The 24,578-nt window shown below is 35.6% G+C and overlaps 1 protein-coding gene across 1 annotated transcript in view; it reads right to left on the bottom strand.

Annotated features, from left to right (window-relative positions):
* Positions 1-24,578, bottom strand: part of DPYD (dihydropyrimidine dehydrogenase) — an 805,636-nt gene that overhangs the window by 377,094 nt on the left and 403,964 nt on the right. The window contains exon 13 of the mRNA XM_077746119.1: positions 8,820-9,035. Within this exon, the coding sequence (XP_077602245.1) occupies positions 8,820-9,035 (216 nt within the window). The remainder of the gene's footprint in view (positions 1-8,819; positions 9,036-24,578) is intronic.

Genomic DNA, 24,578 nt, shown 5'->3' with positions numbered 1-24,578 from the left:
ACAGACAACTTACATGGTAAAAAGTCTGCAAACCTTATTATAGAAAGGGAAACAGGACTATTTAGAAAGGAAAAAGAAAAGGCTTGTTGATAGGACATGAGAGCTGTCTCCAAGTAACTGAAGAGCTGTCATGTGAAATTGTGGTTCAAATTAGAATCCTATAATTATTCATTCATCTAACAAGCATGCACCGCATCCTTCTTAACTGCCAGACCCGGTTCATGGCACTGGGCCGACAGTAGTGAGCAAGAAAGACGACATCCCTCATTTTATTAACATTACTTCATATGGCTAAAACAGAAAAATAAACAAGGAAACAAATACATGATCAAGAGAATGGTAGTTCCATTTTGTGGTAAGTGCACTGAAAAAACAACAACAGAGAAATGTGGCACAAGAAGAGAGATTCATGTGGTCAGTAAAGATTCTCTGATGAGGTAATTTCTGACGTGAGCACTGAATGAGAAGCAAGAGCTATATGTACGAAGAGAGCAAAGCATTCCAGGCAGAGCTAACATTAGCAAAATGGCCTAAGAGAGGGAGAATGCTGCCATGGCGGAGGGCTAGAAAGAGGGCCCGTGTGGCTGGAGAAAACGGTCAGAGGAGGAGACTGGCTTTTGACAATGGATTAACGGGAGATTCCCAGAAGATTCTATTTTATTGTTTTTTCTTTGTCAAGCTTTTATTAAGTTCTCATAAGTTAGCATACAGTGCAATATTTAGTGACTCATCACTCCTAGCCACTCAGGTGCCCCTCTCAGAAGATTTTAAATCAAAATTCTCTTTCCATGAAACTATACATAAAACCAAGATAGAAATAAAATCCTAGGTGCTGCTCTGCTTGAAGCAGGGGATAGACGGCCCTCAGTGCGCCTGCTCAGCAGAACTCCAGGTCCCCGCCAAACACTGATGGAGTCAAACTGCCTTCAGTTTAGACATAAAATACTGAGATTCAGAGAGGATAAAGTAGAAAATATGACACAGAGGAAAGCATTTGGATTTATATCAAACAGACCTTGGTTCCATTCTGGTGTGGTAGAATTAAGCCTTGGATGGGAGGAACTATTTCCATACTCCTACATCCTGGCCTGGCCTTGTAACCTGGTCTAACCTACAGAATACGGTAGAAATCACACTGCAACATCTGAGCCTCAGACTCACAACTTCCACTCTTGAATTTTTTTAATACAGCCACCTTGTGAACAAGCCCCATACAGTCTCTTTGAAGATGAGACCATGTGGAGATTCAGGCCCAGTTATGCCAGCTGAGGGCTCAAGCATGTGCATAAAGCCATCAAGGACCAGGAGCCACCAAGTCTGTCAACTAACTGCAAATGCATGAGAGAGAACAACTCATGTCACATGAGGCAGAGTCAAGCCCACCCAGCTGTGCCCTGACCAGATTGCCAAACTATAGAACCAAGAGTAGATTACTTGTTGCTTTAAGCTACTAAATTGTGGGGTGCTTTGATGTGCAGCAACAGACAAGTAATACAGAAATTGGTTATGCTTGCGAGCTGTAACAGAACCTAAATCATGTGGCATTGGCTTCCAAAATGGGGGGGGGGGGGGGGGANGCTGAGCGCTGTCCTCTGCCAGCTTTCCCGGTTTTGATTTCAATCCCATTTTTTACAAAAAAGGGGGGGGGGGGGGGCAGCAGAGACCTCTCTTGGAAAATTGAAAGTAGGCTGTTAGCAAAAACTGGAAAAAACAGTGAACAAACTGCTAGTGGAGGCTTGAAATGCAGTGTGAAAATTGTTAGTGGAGACTGGGAAAAGGGTGTTCGGGATTATGGAGTGATACAACAACTGGCAAGAATGTCACTGGTGATAATTTAAAAGAGAAATGTACATAATGTATGTGTGGATCTGACTAAAGAAATTGCTAGACAGAAGACTCAAAGTGTCAGTTGAATGTTTCTACCCAAGAATAATAAGGTACTGTAAGAGAGAAAATAGCTAACTAAGGATATATTTATTTTGATAAGCAAATTTAGAGCAAAGTCAAAGGGCCCAGGACTTGCTTGTGTTAGAAAATTAAACTATACTTTGTACTTCATCTACCCTAGAAGGAGAAGATTTTCAAAGTAAGAAATGACCTTAGGGTAAAGATCACATCAAGAGTGCTGCTTTGTGATACTTTGTTAAGATTTTAGACAGATTTAAAACAGGTCCTTGTAGATTCTCTCAGGCAGACAATACTGATGATAAGAATCTAAAGGACACTGTACCACAGCAGGGAGATATGTCCAAAATAGAGAGAAATATGTCTCAAAAAGAACTATGAATGTGGGTTTAGGGCATGTTGATAGATTTTTTTCAGAAAGTTTTCTGGTGACATCACCATGTACTAGGACTAAAAGGGACAACTAAAATCAAGGGATTAGGGGTTCTTAACTTTCTATGGGCAGAAACAGGTTGAAAAGTTGTTTAACTGCCAAAAATGGCCATCACTGGCCATTTCTAAAGAAAAGAAAACACAACTCAGAGGATAGAATCAAGAGTCCAAAGGACATAGCCAATAGCGGACAGGAACAATGGATTGGGAAACTATTAACAGGGAACAGAACAGGGTCCTACTCTAGGAATATCCCCTTAGAGCAAGGGACCTGACAACAGGACTAACTGAATTTAAAAACTGCTGCAGACATGGGGCACCTGGGTGGCTCAGTCGGTTAAGTGTCTGACTTCGGCTCAGGTCATGATCTCAGGGTTCAGGAGTTCCAGCCCTACATCGGGTTCTGTGCTGACACCTCAGAGCCTAGAACCTGCTTCAGATTCTGTGTGTGTCTCTCCCTCTGCCCCTCCCCTGCTCACTCTCTGTCTGTCTCTCTCAAAAATAAACATTAAAAAATTTTTATATAAAAAATTGCTGCAGACAATGATTTCTAAATCCCAGACATTTCTCATTTTCTTAATTTTTTTTTTTTAATATTTACTTATTTTAGAGACAGAGACAGACAGAGTGAGGCAGGGGGAGACTCCATGCTGTCAACACAGAACCTGATGTGGGGCTCGAACTCAGGAACCATAAGATCATGACCTGAGCTGAAGTCAGAGGCTTAACCAACTGAGCCGCCCAGGCACCCCTCTCTTATTCCTGAATGAGAGCATCTACTATGGCTCTCATGACAGTATAACTTTATTTTGGTTGTATAGAGGATAGTCAGTTTCTCTTTCTATTTCACAATAGAAAGCTATTGGGATGAGGCAAGCTGAACCCAACCAGGCTGATTTACATTTGAACTTAATATAGATCACAAGATCATAGGGTTTGAGCCTAATGCCATGACTGGATGTCATTTTTGTTATTTTGGAAAGGGGTGGATGCATTTTTCATGTGGGAGGGATGTGAACCACTGGGACCAAAGGGCAAATAAGTATTGTTAGCAAAAATGGCTGCCATCTGCCTTCCATGCTATAAACATAGCCATTTGTGATTTGATTTTGCTGTTCTTCCCATAAATAAGCAGAATGTATTTACCTACTTCTTGAATACAACATGTATAGCATATCTTGTAACTTACTTTAACCAAGAGAGTATGGTGGAAGTGACAGCATGTGACTCTCTGCAGCTTCCACACTTGCCCTCTTGAACCACTCCTACCTGTGAACAAGCCCAGCCTAGCTTCCTTGATGAGACACCATTAGGCAAGAGAGATAATAAAGAGATGGAGAGAGAGACTTAGCCATCTCAGCTACTACGCAACTCTAGGTGAGGATCCATATACATGAATAAGGCCCTCTTGCCAGGCCCCAGGCATCCCTCCGATTGACTGAAAATGCATGAATGAGTCCTAAAGATACCTTGTGAAACAGAAGAACTGCTCATATAAACAGCCAAATTGCCAATGTACATGATTGTGGGCATATAAATAATTGTTGTTCTAAGTCCTGGGCAATTGGTTTAACTTTCTCACTGAATCATTTCATATGAAAAAAACTAAAAATACTATATATGTTATAGGCATATTATGATGATTGAAAGAATAACTTATGGAAAACATTTGGGAATGTCTATATTTTCTAAGTCCTCAATAAATGGTAGTTAATTATGTATATGATAATAATTCTAAAATCAACAATGTACAGTGTTAAACAAACTTGTGCAAAATAGTGATTTAGAAGGAGCTTTGGACAGAGACTGAAGTCTTCCAGGCCAGATTTGGTTTTCCTAGATGTCACTGCCTCTCCATACTTGTTAGCCTTTCTCTAGCATATTTATTTACTAAGAAAAAAATCCACTATATTTAAAAATCAACAATTCATTTATGTTAATAAGTTAGACTAATTTATTCCAAGATGTCTCTGAGGGCAGAACTATAAATAATGTTTATTTATTTTGAGGGGGAGAGGGAGAGAGACAAAATGCCAGTGGGGGAGGGGCAGAGAGAGAGGGAGACACAGAATCCAAAGCAGGCTCCAAGCTCTGAGCTGTCAGCACAGAGCCCAATGTGAGGCTCAAACACACAAACCAAGAGAGATGCTGAAGTCTGATGCTTAACCAACTGAGCCACCCAGGGGCCTCAAAAAGAAGATATTTCTAAAATAGGCTTTTCCAAAGCTATAAGAGGTTGCATTGCTTTAAAGATCTAGCATATTCCTTGTCACTGAAAGCACTCAAAAAACAACTTACATTTATTCTGTTATAGCTATTGACACATAAGCTTACATAGCTGGTCAGCTGATTTAAAAAAATTTTTTTTTTAATTTATTTCTGAGAAAGAGAGAGAGAGACAGCATGAGCAGAGGAGGGTCAGAGAGAAAGGGAGACACAGAATCTGAAGCAGGCTCCAGGCTCTGAGCTGTCAGCACAGAGCCCGACACAGGGCTCGAACCCACAAACCGTGAGATCATGACCTGAGCCAGTCAGATGCTTAACTGACTGAGCCACCCAGGCGCCCCTGGTCAGCTGATTTTTATTTCCCTTCCTAAAATTGTGCAAAGCATATTCCACTTTCTCAGAAATTCTCAATTTTTAAAGACTCTTAAGTCTTAAAACACTACCCATGCATTTAAAAACCCCACTGACATTTTCATTTTTTGACATGTATATGTGCACTACAGAAAGCAACATGGGATATGAAAATTTTAAATTGGTCTTTTCTTCTTTGATTGAGATCAATACTCCAAACAGTCAATTTTTTATGTGTTAACTGTCTGTTCATATGGCTGGGAAAAAATATGCTTTTGCCAAAAATCTATTTATTCATTTATTGATTCATTTATCCAACAAATATTTATGAAACATTTATCAAACTCTTCTTGTACACTAAGCATTGTGTTATGTGGTATAAGTTTGTATTTTATGGAAAAACGCTACTATCAATATATGATTCCAAAGAAATAATAAAGAATCTTAAATATTCCTCAGTTTTTGGTTTTTGGTATTTTATGTTGAGAGACTCATATTTATCTAATCATCTGATACTTAGTAAAACAAAATATATGCATTCAAGGCATTTTCTCATTACAAAATATATCACAAGTTCATTCTAATATCTATACTGCATAGCTTATAAATGAAGCGAACTTTTGCTTAGGTTTGAATTCGATTTGGAATAATGATAAACACTTCTGAGCTTATTTGTCTATATAGTGAGAAAGATACATGCAACATGCACTGACAGATTACATATTTGTAGTACATATTATGTAGATGCCTGATAAAATTTATGATATAACTCGCAAAAATAAAATATTTTTGTCTATTTCCTATCAGTATAATGTGGACACAGGTCAAGAGGTTCTTTCATATGAAGTCTAAACAATTTTTAATATTACCAGTTAAACACAGGATTTCTCTGGTTTGTCATGAGAGTTTAGCTTTAATGAGCTTCACACTGATTTCTCTCCCACCTTTAATTATTTAAACATGAACACAATATATATTTATTCATAAAAATAATTTATAATTGCATTTTAAATATTTTATGATGATATTTTAAATATCATCTTTATAAAACAAACAGAATCTCAAGAAAGGCAATCTACCTATTTTGGGACATTCTAGAAAGGCTGATTTGGGAAGGAAGAACATAGTTAATAAAAGCCATCTTTGATGTTATTTAGCACAAAAGCAAACACGAATCTTTTTATATTTGACATTAAAAATCTGATCATTTGCCTCCCTAAAGAAACCACGTACAGCTTTTATACAGACTGCACAGTAAAGAATAATAATATTTCTGTTTACTGAGATATCAACTGGCATTTCACTGTAAGTCAATGGTGTATCGTTGCTACAGCGTATTAGACCTCAATCTGGCATCTACAAATGTCAAGAGTATAAAAAAAAGTATAGGATGAAAATCAAAAGCATGTTCCAAACTCCCCCAAAAAATAAAAAAAAGGAAAACAAAGTTCATCTAAACATATTTGCTGCAGAAATCAGTGCAATATTCAGCTGTCAATCTAGAAAAACAACGAGGGAGCCACCCTGTCAGTAGGACAGGATAATAAAATTTCCAGCAGATGTTCAGGCAGGGCTCTAATTTTTACTGAACTCCCTTGGTAAGCATTTAATTTCTTTATCATATGCAGGCTCGGCAAATTGTACTTCATCAAAACTGTATTGTGAAATATTAATATTTCATATGATAACAAAACTCCATAGAATAACCTTTGTCATATTAAGAGCATCCAAATTTAAAATGTCAAGATTCTGAATTTTAATACATTTTAAATAGATTCTTGAAATCTCATAATAAATTATAATAAGGCTAATCTAAATTGGTATCCTATAACATCACACAAATGTATAGTCATATAATATTTTAATAGATGTCTTCAGGAAGAGACTGCAGGAAAAACATGTTTATACCTTGAGTTGTGTGCTACAACATTTCATCAGTAAGAAAGCACAGATGCTCATAAGACAATTTTACATTCACAACAGTTATAATCACTAATTAGGGACAATGTAAGTAAAGTAAGAAAAAACTCTACATCTCTCTGAAGCAAACTGACTACTTCAGAAACCCATGTATGGGCATTATATAATCCCATGGTGGCATCATTACTTATGTCATTTTAATCTGCAAAAATACATTTGAAATAGTCTTTGCACAAACATTGTGTTGTACCCACCATTAAAGTAATGGAGGGCTTCCTAAAACCCTCAAAATTATGTTTTATATGCCAAATTTAATTTGCAATTGTTCCTGACTCTCCCTTTGAATCAGCATCACAGACTTGTGAATTGATAGATTAAATTCAAATTGAAGGTTTAGAAGGAAGTTAACTTCCACATTTATTTCTTCTGGTGATCCTAATAAAGGCAACTGCTCCTAGGTTACCGAGAGAGACAGCGTCACAAATCAATGCATGTCACCAACAGAGTAAAGACAGATGTCTCTGATTAATCAGAATTCAATTTTTTGCAAGCAAACAGAAAATTCAAAGCAAACACTTTTTTTCCTACAATTCTCTGCCTGTACCTGATTAGTCATCTATTTCTGTTTATATATAAAATTTTTTAAACAGTGTAACTAGTGTAGTCATTAAATGGTATCAGAGACTTGGTGTTCCTCAAAGGATTAATAAACATTTGATTACAGCCTTTGAGTTATTCTTAAAGGGTGAATTGAAACAAAGACAAATATACTATCAATATTCTACAAAGTTGTAAACAATTGATTAATGATATTCTAAAGCTGAATCCAGTAAGTTGTTTATTCTTACACTTTGTTTAACCAAAGTATTTCTACATATTCAGCCAATTTATTTGGAAAAAGAATCTCCCTGTAGTTATTTAAACATAAAAACATTTATAATATTTTTTATACCCTGGGTTTTCTAATTTTTGAGGATTCTCTAGATTTTCTTCACCATACGTACACATAGCATCTTGTAAAGCTGTCAGAGTAAGACAGCTGTAATGTTTTAGCCATACTAATGCTAGCTATTGATCCTACTAAGAAGAGAAAGAAGGAAAGAATGTGCTTAATGGGGCATATTTGTTTTCTATTATTTTCTTTGCCGACGGATAAGGCTGATTTAAATAATGATACACTTTTCTTGGTCACTAGATTCACACATTCTTATACATTAATTATTACTAACTACCAGTTAGTACTAAATACATTGATAGATTTAGCATTTAAAATTTTATCAATAAAGGATTTAAGAATGTTAAATTCTGCTGTGCTTTTCAAGTTCAAAACCATATAAGGATACAGCCTTCTATTGTATAAATCATATTACTTTAAAAACATGTATTTACATCCTTTGTGTATTTTAAAGAATTTATCTCAACTGTAATATGCACTTTATTTTCCAGTATGTATGTCCACTTATGGTGTGAGTACAAAGTCATAATGTCAAATTAAACTCAGGTATATGTACTTTGAAAAGTTTCTGTATTTAAAATTCAAGAAGAATCTTATTACCAGCACAAATGGGCTACACTGAGTGATTCTTTTTGACATGAACTAGATCCCAGGATTATGTGCAACCCAAATCCAGTCTCTCTCACTTTGAGTTCAGGCATATGTCCTTATTCACACACATTCAGAAATCATGAAATAATTATTAACGCCCAAATAAGAATTCAAGAGTTTGTGATTATTAAATGAAACAGGCACTTTCATAATATAGACATTTTTGATGACTCCTAGACAAAACAAATGAGAAACAGATGCCCTTCCAAGGGACAAAAAGATTGGGAAGAAAACAAAAAATAATTCATAACACTAGGTCTTGTCAAGTAGCTGAATAACTATTATTTCTTGGAGAGGCAAATCTGGCTATTGTAATATTTATGTCCTAATTAAAATACATGATAGACATTTAAACGTGACGTCAAAAATATTTTCTTACCTTATCAAGAGAGAAAGTTTTGGTCAGGGCAAAGCCCCATCCAGCTTCAAAAGCTCTTCGAATCATTGATGCACTGGTAGCTGGGGTTGCACTAGCAAGACCAAAAGGATTTATAAACTTCAGTCCAGCCATCTCCACGCTAATGTCCACCAGATCCACAGGGGTGTAAAAGAGGGGCAGTTCAGGCTTGGCAGAAACAGAAGCTCCATACAGTGACTGCAAAAAAGACAAAGAGTCAGTAATTGTTCTTATATCATATCTGATTTTTCCATATAATCTTTTACAAAACTCACTGCAACACAGCATTTGAATGAATATAGATTACACTGGTCTGTTTATCATGATGAAAACTGGCAAAAAGTCAGTTAGCAGTGAACCAAATTCATCTAATATCATCCTTGTCTAATTTAAAAGGCATTATAGAGGGCATTAACGGAAATAAAATCAATTAAATAAACAAACAAAAAAACTCTATTTAAAACATGTGGAGATTCAAACACAAAAGGGAATAATTTCAGAATTTATCTCCCTGGTCCCATAAACCAGCCTCTTTGTCTTAATTTGTGGAAATGTCTTTAGTGCTCAGAGATATGGGCGACGGCAAGTCAGGGGGCCTAAATTCAATTTCCAGTACTCTCACTTCTGTTTATGAGATTTTAGGAAAGCCACCTAATATGTCCATGTCTTTTTCTCCTCTACCGCTTTCAGTACAGCAGCAGGAATGCTGTTTGCCTAATTTCCTACCTCATAGGGGTATTGGAAAATGTAGGAGATCATAAGCTACAGGAAGACATCTAATTTGGAAAGTGGGAAATGTACTTATGTGCATGAGGAGAGTTTCTTTCTTCTGAAACCAAACTGGCACCTAACAGTTCATATTGAAACCTTCAACTGGCTCTCAACACTGTAAAATTACCTTGGCTAAAGGAACACTGTAATAATGTTACCTTGCAGTATGAAAACACTTATGCAAAATGCATGGCACATTGAAGGAGGGTAGGTACTTGCTAATTGTCTCTTCCTGACTGGGGATGTTATTAAATATCTCATCTGGCCTTTGGTTTAAGAACTGTCTCTATCGCTGTCTCTTTCCATTTCTCCCTTCTTCCCTTTCTCTCTGTTTATCTCTGAAAGACAAATAATACTGGCAAATATAAAAAGGATGGATTTTCTAAGCCAAAATGGTTACTGAATGGACAGGGCTAGTTAATTCCAAAGTAAGAATTCCTTTCTCTTGTGAACCATCACTCAAAGGAAAAGTTGTTTGAGCATAACTTTAATTTTACAGGAGTGTGTCTTATGTAGATAAAAATTACCATGACTTGCATACAAATTGTTTCTGGACCTCCACCATTATAATGCAAAGAAAAGCTCACTTAATATGTAAAAAGGCATCATACTTGTCAATTGAAAGACTAATGTGTCTCATGCATCTACAGAGAGGTGCCTGATCACATCAAAGCTTCAAGTATGGCAGGCATCTTCTGCCAGGAATGTTCTGGCACATTTCTGAATATAGATCAGTCCTGTTGTGAACATAATTTCTCCTGTCCTCATGTGGAACTGTAATGCTATTTAAAAGATTATTAGCAAGACAAAAGGTATACTGTAGAATATAGGGAATTAATATATGTTGGTTTGATGTGTGTGTGTGTCTGTCTGAATTTGTACAGGGGTATATGAGGGGAATAAAACCTTTGATGTGATTTTCTCAGTTGCAAAATCATAGTTTAAATTGAAACAAGCAAATTTAGGCTAGACTTAGGAAGACTTTCCTGATACCACAGATTGGTTAACAGTGGGAAAAATTTAGCGCTTTTCATATTTGAGGAATATCAGAAATTTCACACAAATTTGTGTATGAGGCTAACAGCAGAAATGCATATGGTGCCCTATTCTTTATTAGATGAGGTGAATGACACTATGAGTTTTTTCTTTTTTTAAGGTTTGGTATTGAAATATCTAATCTCTTTAATCTTGCAGATGAATTTGTTAATAATTGTAGTTATATGACACTAGGCAGATATATATGTACAGTTCAACTTGCATTTCTTAATTTATGTAGCTTAAAATAAATAAGGCATTGCCCTGAAATTCTTAAGAAGGTTGCTGCCTTAATATAAAAAGGGAATAGGTAGAAAGGCTTTGCAAGATTTTCCTTAAGCTTCAAAACAAAAATATAAAACAAACAAACCAAAGCAAACAACTAACAAAATATAAACATACACATAAAACTCTTCCAACTGAGAACTACAGCTTCTTATAAAATATGCATTTTCTTTTATTGACAAAAATACTACTGATGATATGCATATATGATAGAATCTAAAATCTTTAGTAGGCAGTTATTTTTCATACTGAGCATATAGGGCTTTTGTTTTGTTTTGTCTTTGAGACTTTTTACCACAGTGTGGTGCTACAGCAACCCATTCTGTCTAAGCTCACAATTCACTCATGCCCAATGTGTGCTTCCTTCTCTGAAGTTTAAAAGCCTGTTCCCCTCTGTACCCTTGCTCAAGCAACCTAAGCATTTCAAATTTCAGCTCTCACCATGAGGCTAATTCCTCCCAAATCCCATTCATAACCTCCAAACTCAGACTTCCAAGAGACTTTAAGACCTTTGGACATGGATGTTTTACTGTTAATTCAAACTCAACTGCTTCAAAGTGTATCCCATATTCTCTTCTAAAGAATATGTGAGCCAGATTTTCAATTTCAGACAATACTACTTTTCCAGTCATCCAATACTGTTAGTAAATAACCGATGTAAAGAATAACCTAGATAATGTTAACTATACTGGAATTAAAACTAAAACTTAATAAAATAAAATGAAATACTTCACTTAAAAAAGAAAGAAAAAAAACTACCTAGATGATGAGCTGTGAAAATTAGTTCCCCAATAATACCACTGTGAAAAGGAGTATTATTCTGGCATCAGACTGATACAGAAACTAAAACCCAAAAAAACTGTATTGATATGTTTATCCTGNTAACATTATATTTAAATCTAAAAGTTTTCAGTAAAAAATAAGTAAAAAATAAATATTTAATATATATTATTATATATCATATATTATTATATGTATTGCTATGCATCTCTCTGTTTATGCATCCATCATAAAAAGTAAATATCACTATGTTAACCAGCATTATCTGAACTGCAAGTAAGATGACCATTAATTTTTAAATTTTTGCTTCTTTCATTTTTTATACTTTCAACACTGACCATAAATTAATTTATAGGAAACAAATAGAATTAAAGGTATACTAAAGCAATTTTCTAAAAGAATCAATGAAAACCCAGTAAGTGAAGATCAAGGTAAATAGACTACATCTTAGCTTTCTCCTCAAATTGTCCCAAATCAATCCTTTCAGCTATATTTGTTATTATACATAAACTTAAAAATATTTAGAACTAGACAATCAATGAGATTATCGTTCTTAAAAGCTTTATTTTCTAAAGAGAAAACTACAAGGTAAAGGAGATTAAGTGAGTACCTCTAAGTTATTCAGTTAGTGGCAAAGCCAGAATAAAATATACGTTTTTCTATTTTGTTGGTCAGTTTTCCTTCCACTATCCTAAATGATCTCTCAGAAATATAATGTTTCAGTCATTGTTCCCCAGAATACTCTGTGCCACCCCCACCAGCACCCATTCACATTCAGTATCTCTCTTTTCCACCTACTATAAAACTGACCAATCTGAAGCACTCCCTGGCCACTATAGAAAAATAATTTTATCTGGACTACTCCGAGGGCATAAAAATAACATTCTTTCAACTTATTACTTACATTAAAAATATTTGGTTATATGTTTAATTACTAATATGCTAAAACTTTTCCATATCTTCAGGAAACCAAATTTCTTTTTATAGCATATATTATTGCTTCTATAATGTAGTGCCCATGTACTTAGACACAATTCTTAACATTCATATAAAACTATTTTCATTCATGTATTTACTCAGCAGGTATTTATTAAGAACTTGAAGTTATAGAAATGAGCAAAACAGATAGGTCCTTGGAGTTCACAAACAGAAAAATGCAAATAGACCTACCAATCAACAAACCACACACAAAATTAAAACCCCAGATACTTCATCACACTGCTACATGTCTCCATGCATTCTCATGTATTTCCACTAGCCTAAAATATAAGCCAAGTCTTTCTTCACCCATCAAATGATTATTCACCTTTCCAAATTCAATTCATTCATGCAAGTATATACTTCCTGGGGCATTTCCTTAATGCATTCCATACCCTTGTCTCATATATCTGTCATCTCTGATATTTTGCAATTTAAAATATGCCTCTACTTTAGCAGTTATCACACTGTGCTGTACATGTTGATTTTCTCTTCAAAGAAAACATAAGCTCCTTGAGGGCAGAGGTCATATCTTATTCAAATTAATATCTTCACTATAATTAGAAATATATGTAATATATATGTATGTATTATATATGTATAATACTAATTCTTAGAGGCAACTCTGCCCTCTTAGAGACAAAGATAAATAAAAATCACTTTTCCACATGGCAAGTATTTATTTAAAGTATGTTTTAAAGAACTATCATATTCTTTCCAAACTGCCTTTTGCCCCAGGCTAAGCATTTAGATTTTAATGTTTATTTATTTTTGAGAGAAAGAGAGAGAGGAAGAGTGCAAGTGGGGGAGGGGCAGAGAGAGAAGGAGACAGAATTCAAAGCAGGCTCCAGGCTCTGAGCTGTCAGCACAGAGCCTGATGTGGGGCTCGAACCCATGAACCATGAGATCATGACCTGAGCTGAAGTGGGATGCTTAACCGACTAAGCCACCCAGGTGCCCAGCATTTAGATTTTATACTTATGTTTATGCTTTTTGATATTCCTGTTGTCCTTTGTTGGATATCTCATTTACCTTTTATGTTCTTAAATTGAAAATTGTGATAAAGTAGTTAAAAGGGTTAAATACAACAAGCTGAATTTACGTGATTTCCTCCTTCCTTTCCCTTTCTAAAACAAGAATTGTCTTATGGATATTACCACAATCTCTTTGGTAGTTCAGAATAAAATTAATGGAAGCACCAAAAAAGACCCCTACAGAATCAAGAGGCTGAAGTGGTGAAGAGCTGAGAGGAGGGCAGAAGAGGGAGGTAAAAACAGAGATTGAGGAAAAAATGAGATGTCCAGCATACTTTTAGAGTGTAAAGGTAAAAAGTGACATTTTTTATAGAAGCCATTGTAAGACACTAAGAGACATTGCAAATGAGAGGGATGTCTAAAGATGACATTGTAGAAAGTTTTCTTGGTCCTCAGAATTTTTTAGGGGATACTGAGTGAAGATTTTAATCACTTAAAATTATTGTAAGTAAAAAAACCAATTATCTCCATTACATGCATAAACAATGAGAGGTACCAAGTTTATAGGGGTTACACTTAAATTTTCTCATTTCACTTCCATCTACAAAATCTATCAAGGCTCTTCACTATCTGCAGAATCTAGCCTGAGCTTTTTAGCTTTATATTGTGACCTGGGCTCCTCTCTACTCCCCATATTGTCTAGTCTCCTCTTTTACCCTTTCTAACCTCATCTACTACCATACCCTCACAACATTTTATGATTCCATTTATTAAATAACTTATAATTTGTCAAACAAAACACTATCATTAATGTACCTATGCATTTTTGTTTACGTGTATATGTCTCCAACCTAATTTAATTTAGGAACCTAGCAGAAGACTTGGCAGAAAGATGCCCGAAATATTTGTTGAATACATCAGACTAGTGACCTTAGTCACTAAGTACTAGAGTACTTAGTCTCATTTTTACATCAGTTCCCAGTAAAATGATAATCAATTTAGATGAAATAATCATGAAATGCATTCCAGATATATATCCCATTATTCCATGCTTCTAATCTAGAATAACATTCAACTTTTACCACTGGAAGTCTGTTGAAGTTAGCAAAAGCACTAGAAAGAGTTATTTAGTGCAATGGTAAATAGAGTTATTTAGTGCGATGGTAAATAATTATTCTGGTCAGTTAAGTTACTCTGTAAATATATGCATTCTATATCAGACACACAAAGTGATATAAACATTCACTGACTTCACAATATTGCTAGGAACCAACTTAAAATGAAACATTTTTCTACCCTACATGGTTTTTAACTTCCACCTTAGAATGGATTTGTTTCATGGCAAGTAGTAGAGGATAGCCTCAGATAGTTATATAAGAGTGAGGGTACAGGGGCGCCTGGGTGGCTTAGTTGGTTAAGCATCCAACTTTCGCTTAGGTCATGATCTCGCAGTTCGTGGGTTTGAGCCCCGCGTCGGGCTGTGTGCTGACTGCCAGCTCAGAGCCTGGAGCCTATTTCAGAGTCTGTATCTCCCTCTCTCTCTGACCCTCCCCTGCTCATGCTGTCTCTCTCTCTCTCCCCTAGAAATAAATAAAAATATTAAAAAAAAAAAGAGTGAGGGTACAGAAGCATCTTGTGAAACTCATGAATGCAGCTAAACCCCTAGGAAAGGCTCTCCTCACGGAAAGCCATATAATCTTTCCTTCACTCCTCTTCCATGTGCATCTAGTTTACTCTCCCATCTCTGCCAATTGGCTTCCTTTGACTCTTTATGCAGGATGGTTGCTATTCTATAGGTCTAGCCTGGTAATTTTTAATGTTACGTATTAAAAACATTTGAAGTGTTTTAAAAATTCTGATGTCCTGGTCAGGTAGACTCCATACTAATTACATCAGAATCGCTCAGGAGAGGACTCTATCATTAGTAGTTTTTTAATACTCTCCAAGGAATTGAACTATGCATCCAAGGCTGAGAATCACTTTTTTAGCCATGTCAATGCTCCCTCTAATTCGTAATTCTCAAATGAGACATTCAAGTTTGGCCACAATTGTGTTACATGTCTACCTTATCAAAATAAATGGCTACCAGGGGCCTATTCAAGAGAATAAAGTATTATTATAAGATGAGCAAATACTTTAAAAAGTGCCCATGTGGGGACCTTTATCTGCTTATAAGGTATCAATTCTGACAACCATCATTACATTGTCCAAATGTTGAGGCCTACTGTAAAAATAGGACATTTAGCTTATTCTCAGAATCAGTAAAATACATATCTACTTGCAAATAATACTTATGCCAGACCCAGTGATAAGTGTTTTATACTTATTCTCTCCTTATGATCATGACCATTCAAATTAGGCATTATTCTTCTATAAAAAATGAGGAAAATGAGGCTCAACGAAAGTAAACAACAATGTCTCCAAAGATAAGGAGTTAGTAACTAATAGAGCAAGACCTGAATTCGAAGCATACACTTCCTACATTATACCAAGCTGTTCCTGTTTATATAAGCATTATTTTTCTAAAGTATTACTGTCCTCTAAATTGTAAGCTGATCTGAATATTATTCATGATGGTTTGATTGAACATAAAAATACAACACATGTACACACACACATTGAAAATCTATTATCAAAAATAAAAAGTATATTCCATTCATATATTAATAAGATAGTCAATTATAATGCCTTTCATTTTAGAATGAAAATAAAAATAAATACAATCTTAAATTATAATGGCCTATTATTTTCTTATTACATTATTACTCTTTATCACTGGTATTTTCCAACTATACCTGGCTGGGTCATGGAATTATACACAGAGAAATTTGCATGTATAATGGTTATGTTGTTGAGAAAAAGCAAATCACATCATAATTATGTATCCCAATTGCATTTTCCCTAATTTGTTTTACTAGAATGAAAATTAAAAAAAAAAAAAAAAAGCACTGTTAAAAGAAAGACTATTGGTAGTGTTATATTTGATTGAAGAAGGGAAAATAACTACCACTATGTTCCATCCAATTTAAAATCATCAAACAGCTTTCACTTACTCATTTTATTTATATTTCATTGTGATATAACTACAATGGTCCCTATCTTGGGGTACAGCTGCTCTAGAAGCATCCATTCTGAGATTATTTTAAGGCAAAGAATAAATAACATTGTATAGCTACTTATGACTAGATTAATTCATAGGCTGGATTTATGCATTAATTAACTCCAGGTCAGTTACTTTGCCCTTTGAAGAAATATCTATTGAGAGGAAAAACTTGCAAAGCAGAAATTAATTTGGATTAGCTGCTTCCATGGTGGAAAGGCCTAGGTAGAGTGACTACAATTATAACATAAAATCAGATTTCATTTCTCCATTTTGAGAAATTACTATTTGTAATGAAAATTTTAGAAAAGATATGAGGCTATTGAAAAGTTTCTAAAAAATAATCATCCCATTTTATTCACTTCTTTAAAGGATTATATTCACACTGCTCTTAATAAAATATTTGTAACCTGAGTTCAGAGAAAGGCTACAAAATTAAACACTAATTCAAATCCATGTGATCTTTTTCTTCATCTAAATGTTACTTCCACCCCCAACTACCAGCTCTTAAGCAACTTAAGGTAGCATCATGCAAAAATTCCTTCCTCTTCAACAAAAAAATTATTCCCAGTTTTCCCCATTTACTTTATGACATGACCATTCATTCAGCTTAAGCCCAAAATCTGTATACCATTCTTGATACTTCTCCTTCATTCCTCATTTGTCTTCTACCAGCAAACCTAATGACCCTGTCTTCAAAATATATGAATCCATGTACTTCTATCTGTAGTCACTGCCATCATTATCTCTTACTAGGACTATTTCTTACTGCTTTTTCCATTTTGCTTGCCTCCTACTAGAATCCACTCTTTACTTTTACCGGAGCCATTTAAAAACACAAATTTGATTATTTAAACTTCTCATTCATTCCTCACTGCATTTCATTAATATTCAGACTATTATACCTTACAATATCATTCATGAGATGGTCCTGTTTCCCTATCCAAACTTACATTATGCCATCCTCTATGTTAATACACCTGTCACTCACATAGGACTTCCACTAAACTCTATCTTTTCCTGGGTGCCTGCAATTGCTTTCCTCTCTTCCTGGCATGCTCTTTTTTCTTCTTCCATTTCCATTTAAACTTTATTCCTATTGTCAGGTACAAGCTCTTTCAGCAACTGCTATGGACTGATTTGTATTCCCTCAGAATTCATATATTGAAACTGTAACCCCAAAATGATATTATTTTGAGGTTGGAGTTGGGGAGCAACTTAGGTTTAGATGAGGTCCTGGAGGTGAGGTCCTCATGATGAGATTAATACCTTTATTAGAAGAGACATATGTGAAGACACAGTGAGAAGGCAACCACCCATAGTTAGGAAGAGAACACTCACGAGAACCCCACCATGTTGGCACACTGATCTCAGACTTTCAGCCTTTGAAACTAAAAGAAAATAAATTTCTAGTGCTTAAACCACCTAGTTTATGGTGTTTTGTTATGGCAGCTCAAGATGAATAATAAAGCAAACTAAAATAGAATCACCAATGAGCCAAGAGAACTTGTAAAATGTGCTTCCTAAATCTCATGTGTCCCATGATCTAAAATTTCCTAGCCATTTTTAATCTTTAAATAACATTTATGAAGTGCTTACTATATGGTAGGCATCGTGACCAGGCGCTAAAACACAGGACTAAAAAAGAACATTTTTCTGGTCTCATGGATTTCACATTACAGAGTGACGGAGGAAGAAAGGATCAAAAACATAGATAAGAGAGTGTGTGTGTGTGCCTGTGTGCATATGTAATGTTGTGATTTATAATAAGAAATACATATGTGGGGGACACCTGGATGGCTAATCAGTTAAGTGTCTGACTCTTGATTTCAGCTCAGGTCATGATCTCACAGTTCATGAGATTGAGCCTCACGTTGAGCTCTGGGCTGACAACAGGGAACTTGCTTGGGATTCTCTCTCTCTCTCTCTCTCTCTCTCTCTGAAGAAATTTATATTTGATATTCATCCTGCCTCTGGCTCCTAAAACCATTGGATGAAAGCACTTAAGGATGGGAGTTGGTTGCCAGGAGAATCAACCACGTGGTTAGAGGGTTGGAACTTTCTGTTCCACCCCTTTGACACCCTGACCTGCAGGGAGGTGAGAGGGGCTGGAGGTTGAATCAAGATTTAATCAATTCTGAGTATGTAGTAAAGCTTCCATAAAAAAAACCCAAACAGGACAGGGTTCAGAGAGGTTCTAGGTTGACATAAGAAGTGGAGATTTGGGGAATTGGAAGTTCTGCACCCTTTCCCCATACCTTGCTTTGTGGCATCTCTTCCACTGGCTGCTCCTGAGTTACATCCTTTTATGAGAAACCAATTATCTAGTAAGTAAAATGTTTCTCTGGGTTCTATGAGCCAATCTTATAAATTAATTGAACCCAAAGAGGTGGTCATAGGAACCTCTGACCTATAGCCAGCTGGTCAGAAGTAGTAGTAGTAACCTGGACTTACGATTGGCATCCTGAGTTGGAAGGGAACACAGAACCCTCTATCCATAGCTGGTTGGTGAAAAACACAAGTGGTAACCTGGGGTTGCAAATGAGGTCTGAAGTGGCAGAGGAGGGCAGAAGGTGGGATAGTTTTATAGAACTGTGCTTACTAGTGGGATCTGATGCTATCTCAGGGTAGACAGTGATGGAATGGAGTTAAACTGCAGAATAACCAACCAGTGTCCAAGCACTGCTTTGTGGAATAGGGAACTCCTATCCCCTCATACACAAACATTGCAATTGGGTTCAGGAACCCAAAATAGTGTGTTTTCAAGTGGCTTCTCCTCAGAAACAGAATGCAGAGTATGTGTGGGTTAGGGAGTAGTGTGCCTAGGGGCAAGGGAAGGGAAGGTTTCCATTTGGTGCCCATAGGGGCTTCTTGAATAAATAATATCCGAACAATACAAGAAGGAGGTGAGCAGAGTCATGCGTGTACCAACAGTTTTGGTACACTCTCTCACTTTGAAATGAATGCTTCAATTTATCAATTGAGCTACTGTAATAACATTGGTTTCTTTTACCTTCTACTAATTATAATATCATTCATTAAGAAAATAGCACACAGACTATTACACAGAGGCTTTATGTCATACAACCCAAAGGGTTTGTTAAAAAGATAAACTAGTGAATTAACTTTAAGAAGTGGTTTGTAAGTTAGCCAAAGGTCCCCCCCAAATAATAAATAACATGTTGACAAATTTTCAAAAGTGTCAATCAGTAAGGTAACAGTTGCCATATTCACAGGTCCAGGGGCAAAGGCGGTGGCACTGCTGACAAGATGTCAATGACTAGTGTCGGAAAAGCCCTGTGACCAGCACAGGGTGGTGCCTGACAGCAAATCCATGTAGCACAAAGAAGTCAGCATGATCAAGGTGAGAGTGATGAAGGTAAATAAAAGAAGCTGACATTTAAGAAAGGTGACAGTAGCAATGTTAAATATTAAGACTTGGAATAAAAAGCTCAAAATTGTAAGTCAACAACCTACCATGAAATACCTGCTTTTGTGTTAACCTATTAACCCCTGTATTTCTGGGAGAAGTCTCTGAAACAGGCTAAGGTGGGGAGAGGATGCAGGGAAAAACTAGTACAGTCATTCTAGGATTACTTCTGGACCCCAATCAGAGGAATAATGTCACTTTAAAACTCATTTGTCTCCTCTTTAAAACACCTATTATAAAGGATGGCTGTGAGGATCACATGAGAAAAATTATAATGCACTGGTATGCTCATTTTCATCCTTCTGTTTCCATGATCACTGTACCCCACCACCTGGTTTATCAGTCTAAGTAGTTATTTATCATCAATGAGCCACATGAATTTGTGAAATGTGCTTCCTAAACCTCACGTGCCCCATATTCTAAAGCATTTCCTTAGCATGTTCAATTTTCCAATCGTAGTTATCAAGTGCCTTCCATATGGTAGGCATTTTATTGGCCAACCATCTACTATGCGGTAGGCATTGTTCTAGGCACTAAGGATACCACAGAGAACAAAACTGACAGAAACTCACTTTGAAGGCTATGTTCCCATGTTGTCTGGCATATGGTGACTATGCAATACAAGAGAAGTGATCCAAAAATGAAATAAGATCATTCTGAGGATTAGCTGTGTGGATTATAAAAGTTCAGTGCCATTTTTCTCATCCCTACTCTGGCACAGAATTCTCTGATGATTGGCAGGGAGTTATTTATGTGTTCTGCCTTCCATATTCTCACCTGAAGCTCAACCAAAGGACATCATGAGGATGGGGCAGGATGGGTACTGAAAAGAACAGTAGGGCTGAGAATGGAGAAACTTGGTCTCTAGCCCCTGAATGCCATTACCATCAACACTTTATAAAGGGCATTACATTTCTCCTGTTATTTTCTATAGATGTTTTTGCTGTCTTTATCTCTTTGGGGATCTTTATCATATTTATTTTAAATCCCTTTCAGATAGTTCTATTCTTGTTCTTTTCTCCTGAGTGAATTTTCCTATGACTTGAGTTGACTCTTGTAAAATCTGTTCCTCAGTTTTCTGACCTATATATTAAGTTGCTGAATCAAATATTTCCAGGGCCATATCCATCTCAACAAAATTCATCATATGTTTTCTAATTTGTAAAAATGGGGGGGGGGAGGAGAGTAGTTAGTCTGGCAGGTGTAATTTTGAGTATAATGAGAATATTAAGCCTCTAAAAAATAATCAGGATATAATGGGTATTCCATAAATTAGATTTTTAACATATATAACTTAGGTTTCAGAACCATAAAAACTATAATTTTGTCTTTTTTTATGGATAAAGATAGTGAAGCTCAAGATAATGCATTTGAGATTTTAAAAGCTTTATGGTTTTGGGGCATCTGGGTGGCTCAATCAGTTAAGCTTCAGACTTCAGCTTAGGTCATGATCTAACCATTCCCAAGTTAGAGCCTGGCAGCAGGCTCTGGGCCTGGATCCTATTTTGGATTTTATGTTTCCTTCTAGCTCTGCCTCATTCTGTACCCTTTCCTAGCTCATGCTCTGTCTCTCTCTCTCAAAAATAAATGAATATTTAAAAAATTTAAAGCTTTAAGTCCTAGAGCTGAGAATTCCACCTTTGTGCTCAGAACCATAAGTGAGATATACAAAAGGCAATGTAACCTTCCCAAAGATCCAAAGGCAGAATTAATGGGCAATTAAGTTAGGATTTGAACCCGGGCTCTCTTGACTTTTAGGCTTTTATTATACTACTTGTATTTAGATATTTTCCAATCTGATCCTTTACAACTTGTACAGTTCTCTGCTAAATTACTAACATGGAGGAACACAGTTCTGATTAAAATTTTTGCATTTGAATCTTCCTCAGCAAGATAAAGATTTTCAGTACTCTGTTCTATTGTGATTTTCCTGAGCTCCACCCAGCTGCAGGCAAAAAGGTGTTGGGAGATTTGGCATGGAATTCTTAACACCTATAGCCCATTTGGACCAAGTGAACTTGAAGTGGCTAATTTCTTTCATACTCCATCAGCACATACTGAAGTCAGGTTCTGTATGGCATAGATCAGATTTTTCAGTTATTTTTTCTAACCATTCTGATCTTGAGTTATCTGCCTGAGCTAGCAATCTACTGCTGCATTGGTAAGGATATATTCTGCCTTTATGGAGACAATTTCATTTTAAATTACTTTTCAGGTCAAACGCTGCCATTTAATAAAGGTTTGGAACCCTATATAAAGTCAATAAAAGGCATTAAAATTACTTATTAGTCATGGTATTTTCTTTCTCTATCGCTAACTGGATAGTTTTGTTTTCATAGCTCCATTAGATATAGGCTCATTCCTCATTTTTTCCCTTGATTTACTTTTACAAAATATAGATGTTATAAAAAGCAAATCCCCCTTCATACACAAAAAGCTACGTATTATTACAAATAGAATGTTAGACATAAGACTTAGAAATAAGCGTCAAGCTTCTGATTCTTAATAATTATTTTCAAATATTAGCTAGGGAATATATCAAAAATTAACATGACTCGACCATCAAAAAGGTAAATTCTATAGATCATTTACAGAGTATTGTATGCTTACTTATAAACAAAATACCTTCATTTTTCTATGACTATAAGCAAATTTAACTTTACTATTTCTCACTGGAAGGGATAAAAATGAGAACATATGCACTTTTCAGTCTCGTTTGGTCTAAAGGCCTAGTTTCTCAGTGAGAAATTGTGCTGAAATTATTTCAATACAGTGATCCTGACCAAGTGGAAAAACTTAGCATGGAAACAGCATTTAGCCATGACATATTTCAATATTATTTTTGGAGTCTATCACTCTCTCAAATTGAATTCATTATGATTTAAAACTGTCTTTTTATTGATATTCATTGTTTTTCAACCTGACAGTGACCAATGATTCATATCAATCTTCTTTTAACATAGGAATTAAAGAGTTTGCAATATATCTTAAACTGAAGGACATTTTTTCAATAGGTCTCAAGATTTTAATACAGTTGTCATTTGAAAAGCCTTACATCCTCTCAGTTGGAGAGGGGTTTAGAGAAGAAGCCAGCTCCGTCGATAAGATTGTTTTTATCTGAAGCAGTGAAGGATTCAAAAATTAGTATGACATATTGATGATGCCTCTTTTTTTTGTAAGGCATTTTTTATTCTCTAAGTGCAGTAACACTGCAGTTGGCTGTCAATCATTAAACCACAAAATGAAGTCCTTTGCCTGGCAAGAAGATCTGCAACTATACCAATACTGGTAAACTAACCACCAAATTATAGCCTTTTCTCTTGCCTCACCCAGATTTCACAGGGGCTGCACACCCAAATAAATGCCTCTTGGCTACCCATTCATCTAACAGCTGGAAAGATGACACTTGACATTTGGAAACTTTCCTGTGAAGATTGCTGCAAGGCTTTCCCATTAGCTTCCTGGTGAGACTGTAAGGTCGAATAAGCTGCCTCAAAACCTGCAAAGGGTAACGGAAATACTCTAATATTAAGCCTGTGCAATTTAAATTTCTAATTCTGAAATCATAGTTCTTCAGATATTGTAGAAACCACTGGTATATTTCAGGGCAAAAGAATGCCTTTGAAGATGTGAAATTAAAATGATATTTTAAGCAATGATAATGATAACAAGTGTCTTCAAAGTTGGCACTGAGGTTCTTCTAAGCAACAGAGACTTGGGCATAGAAAAGTTATTCTAAGTTTGTTTTCTAAAATCCCAGACTATCATATTTTTAGCAACTGTTCACCTTTGTACAGAACAGTAATCTTTACTATAAGGCGCAGTAGCTATCATTCTTTAGATTTTATTTTCACATTATAAAAATTATCAAAGATGGCTTTAAAATCCTTACAATCCAATAGTGCAGGTTCTTTTTGAAAGTCAGTGAGCCCGATTTAAAATAAAAATGTAAATATTCCATTATGAATAAGATGCTGTGATCTTATAAATTTTTCACATATAAACATATGCCTTTGTCCTCTTTAGAAAGTTAATTCCTTTAAAAGAGATCCCCAAATCAAAAAGTTTTAATAACCTCACTGCTCACTGAAGATATTAGAAAGACAAAAATCCCTCACATAGTCTGCAACCCTAAAAGTGGCAGAAGGTGAAAGATTTCATTTATTGATATGAATACACATAATTCAATTAGCTTTATAGCAATGATCCATTCGTGCTGTGCTCAATTTTTAATTCCCCATCTTCAAAGTGTCCTTACAATTTTCTATTCTTGTTTGTTAACTCAGTATTTTTCATGTGAAAGATTGACAAGAATGAATAGGCCTCTCTAAATGTTCAGTCATATGTCCAAAGGTAGATAAAATTAATAATATGATTAAAAGGGAAAA

Source organism: Crocuta crocuta, unplaced genomic scaffold (assembly GCF_008692635.1).
Source record: "Crocuta crocuta isolate KB4526 unplaced genomic scaffold, BGI_CrCroc_1.0 scaffold48, whole genome shotgun sequence".
NCBI lineage: Eukaryota > Metazoa > Chordata > Mammalia > Carnivora > Hyaenidae > Crocuta > Crocuta crocuta.
The sequence above is the reverse complement of the archived record's forward strand: the minus strand, read 5'-3'. Positions and strand labels throughout refer to the sequence as shown.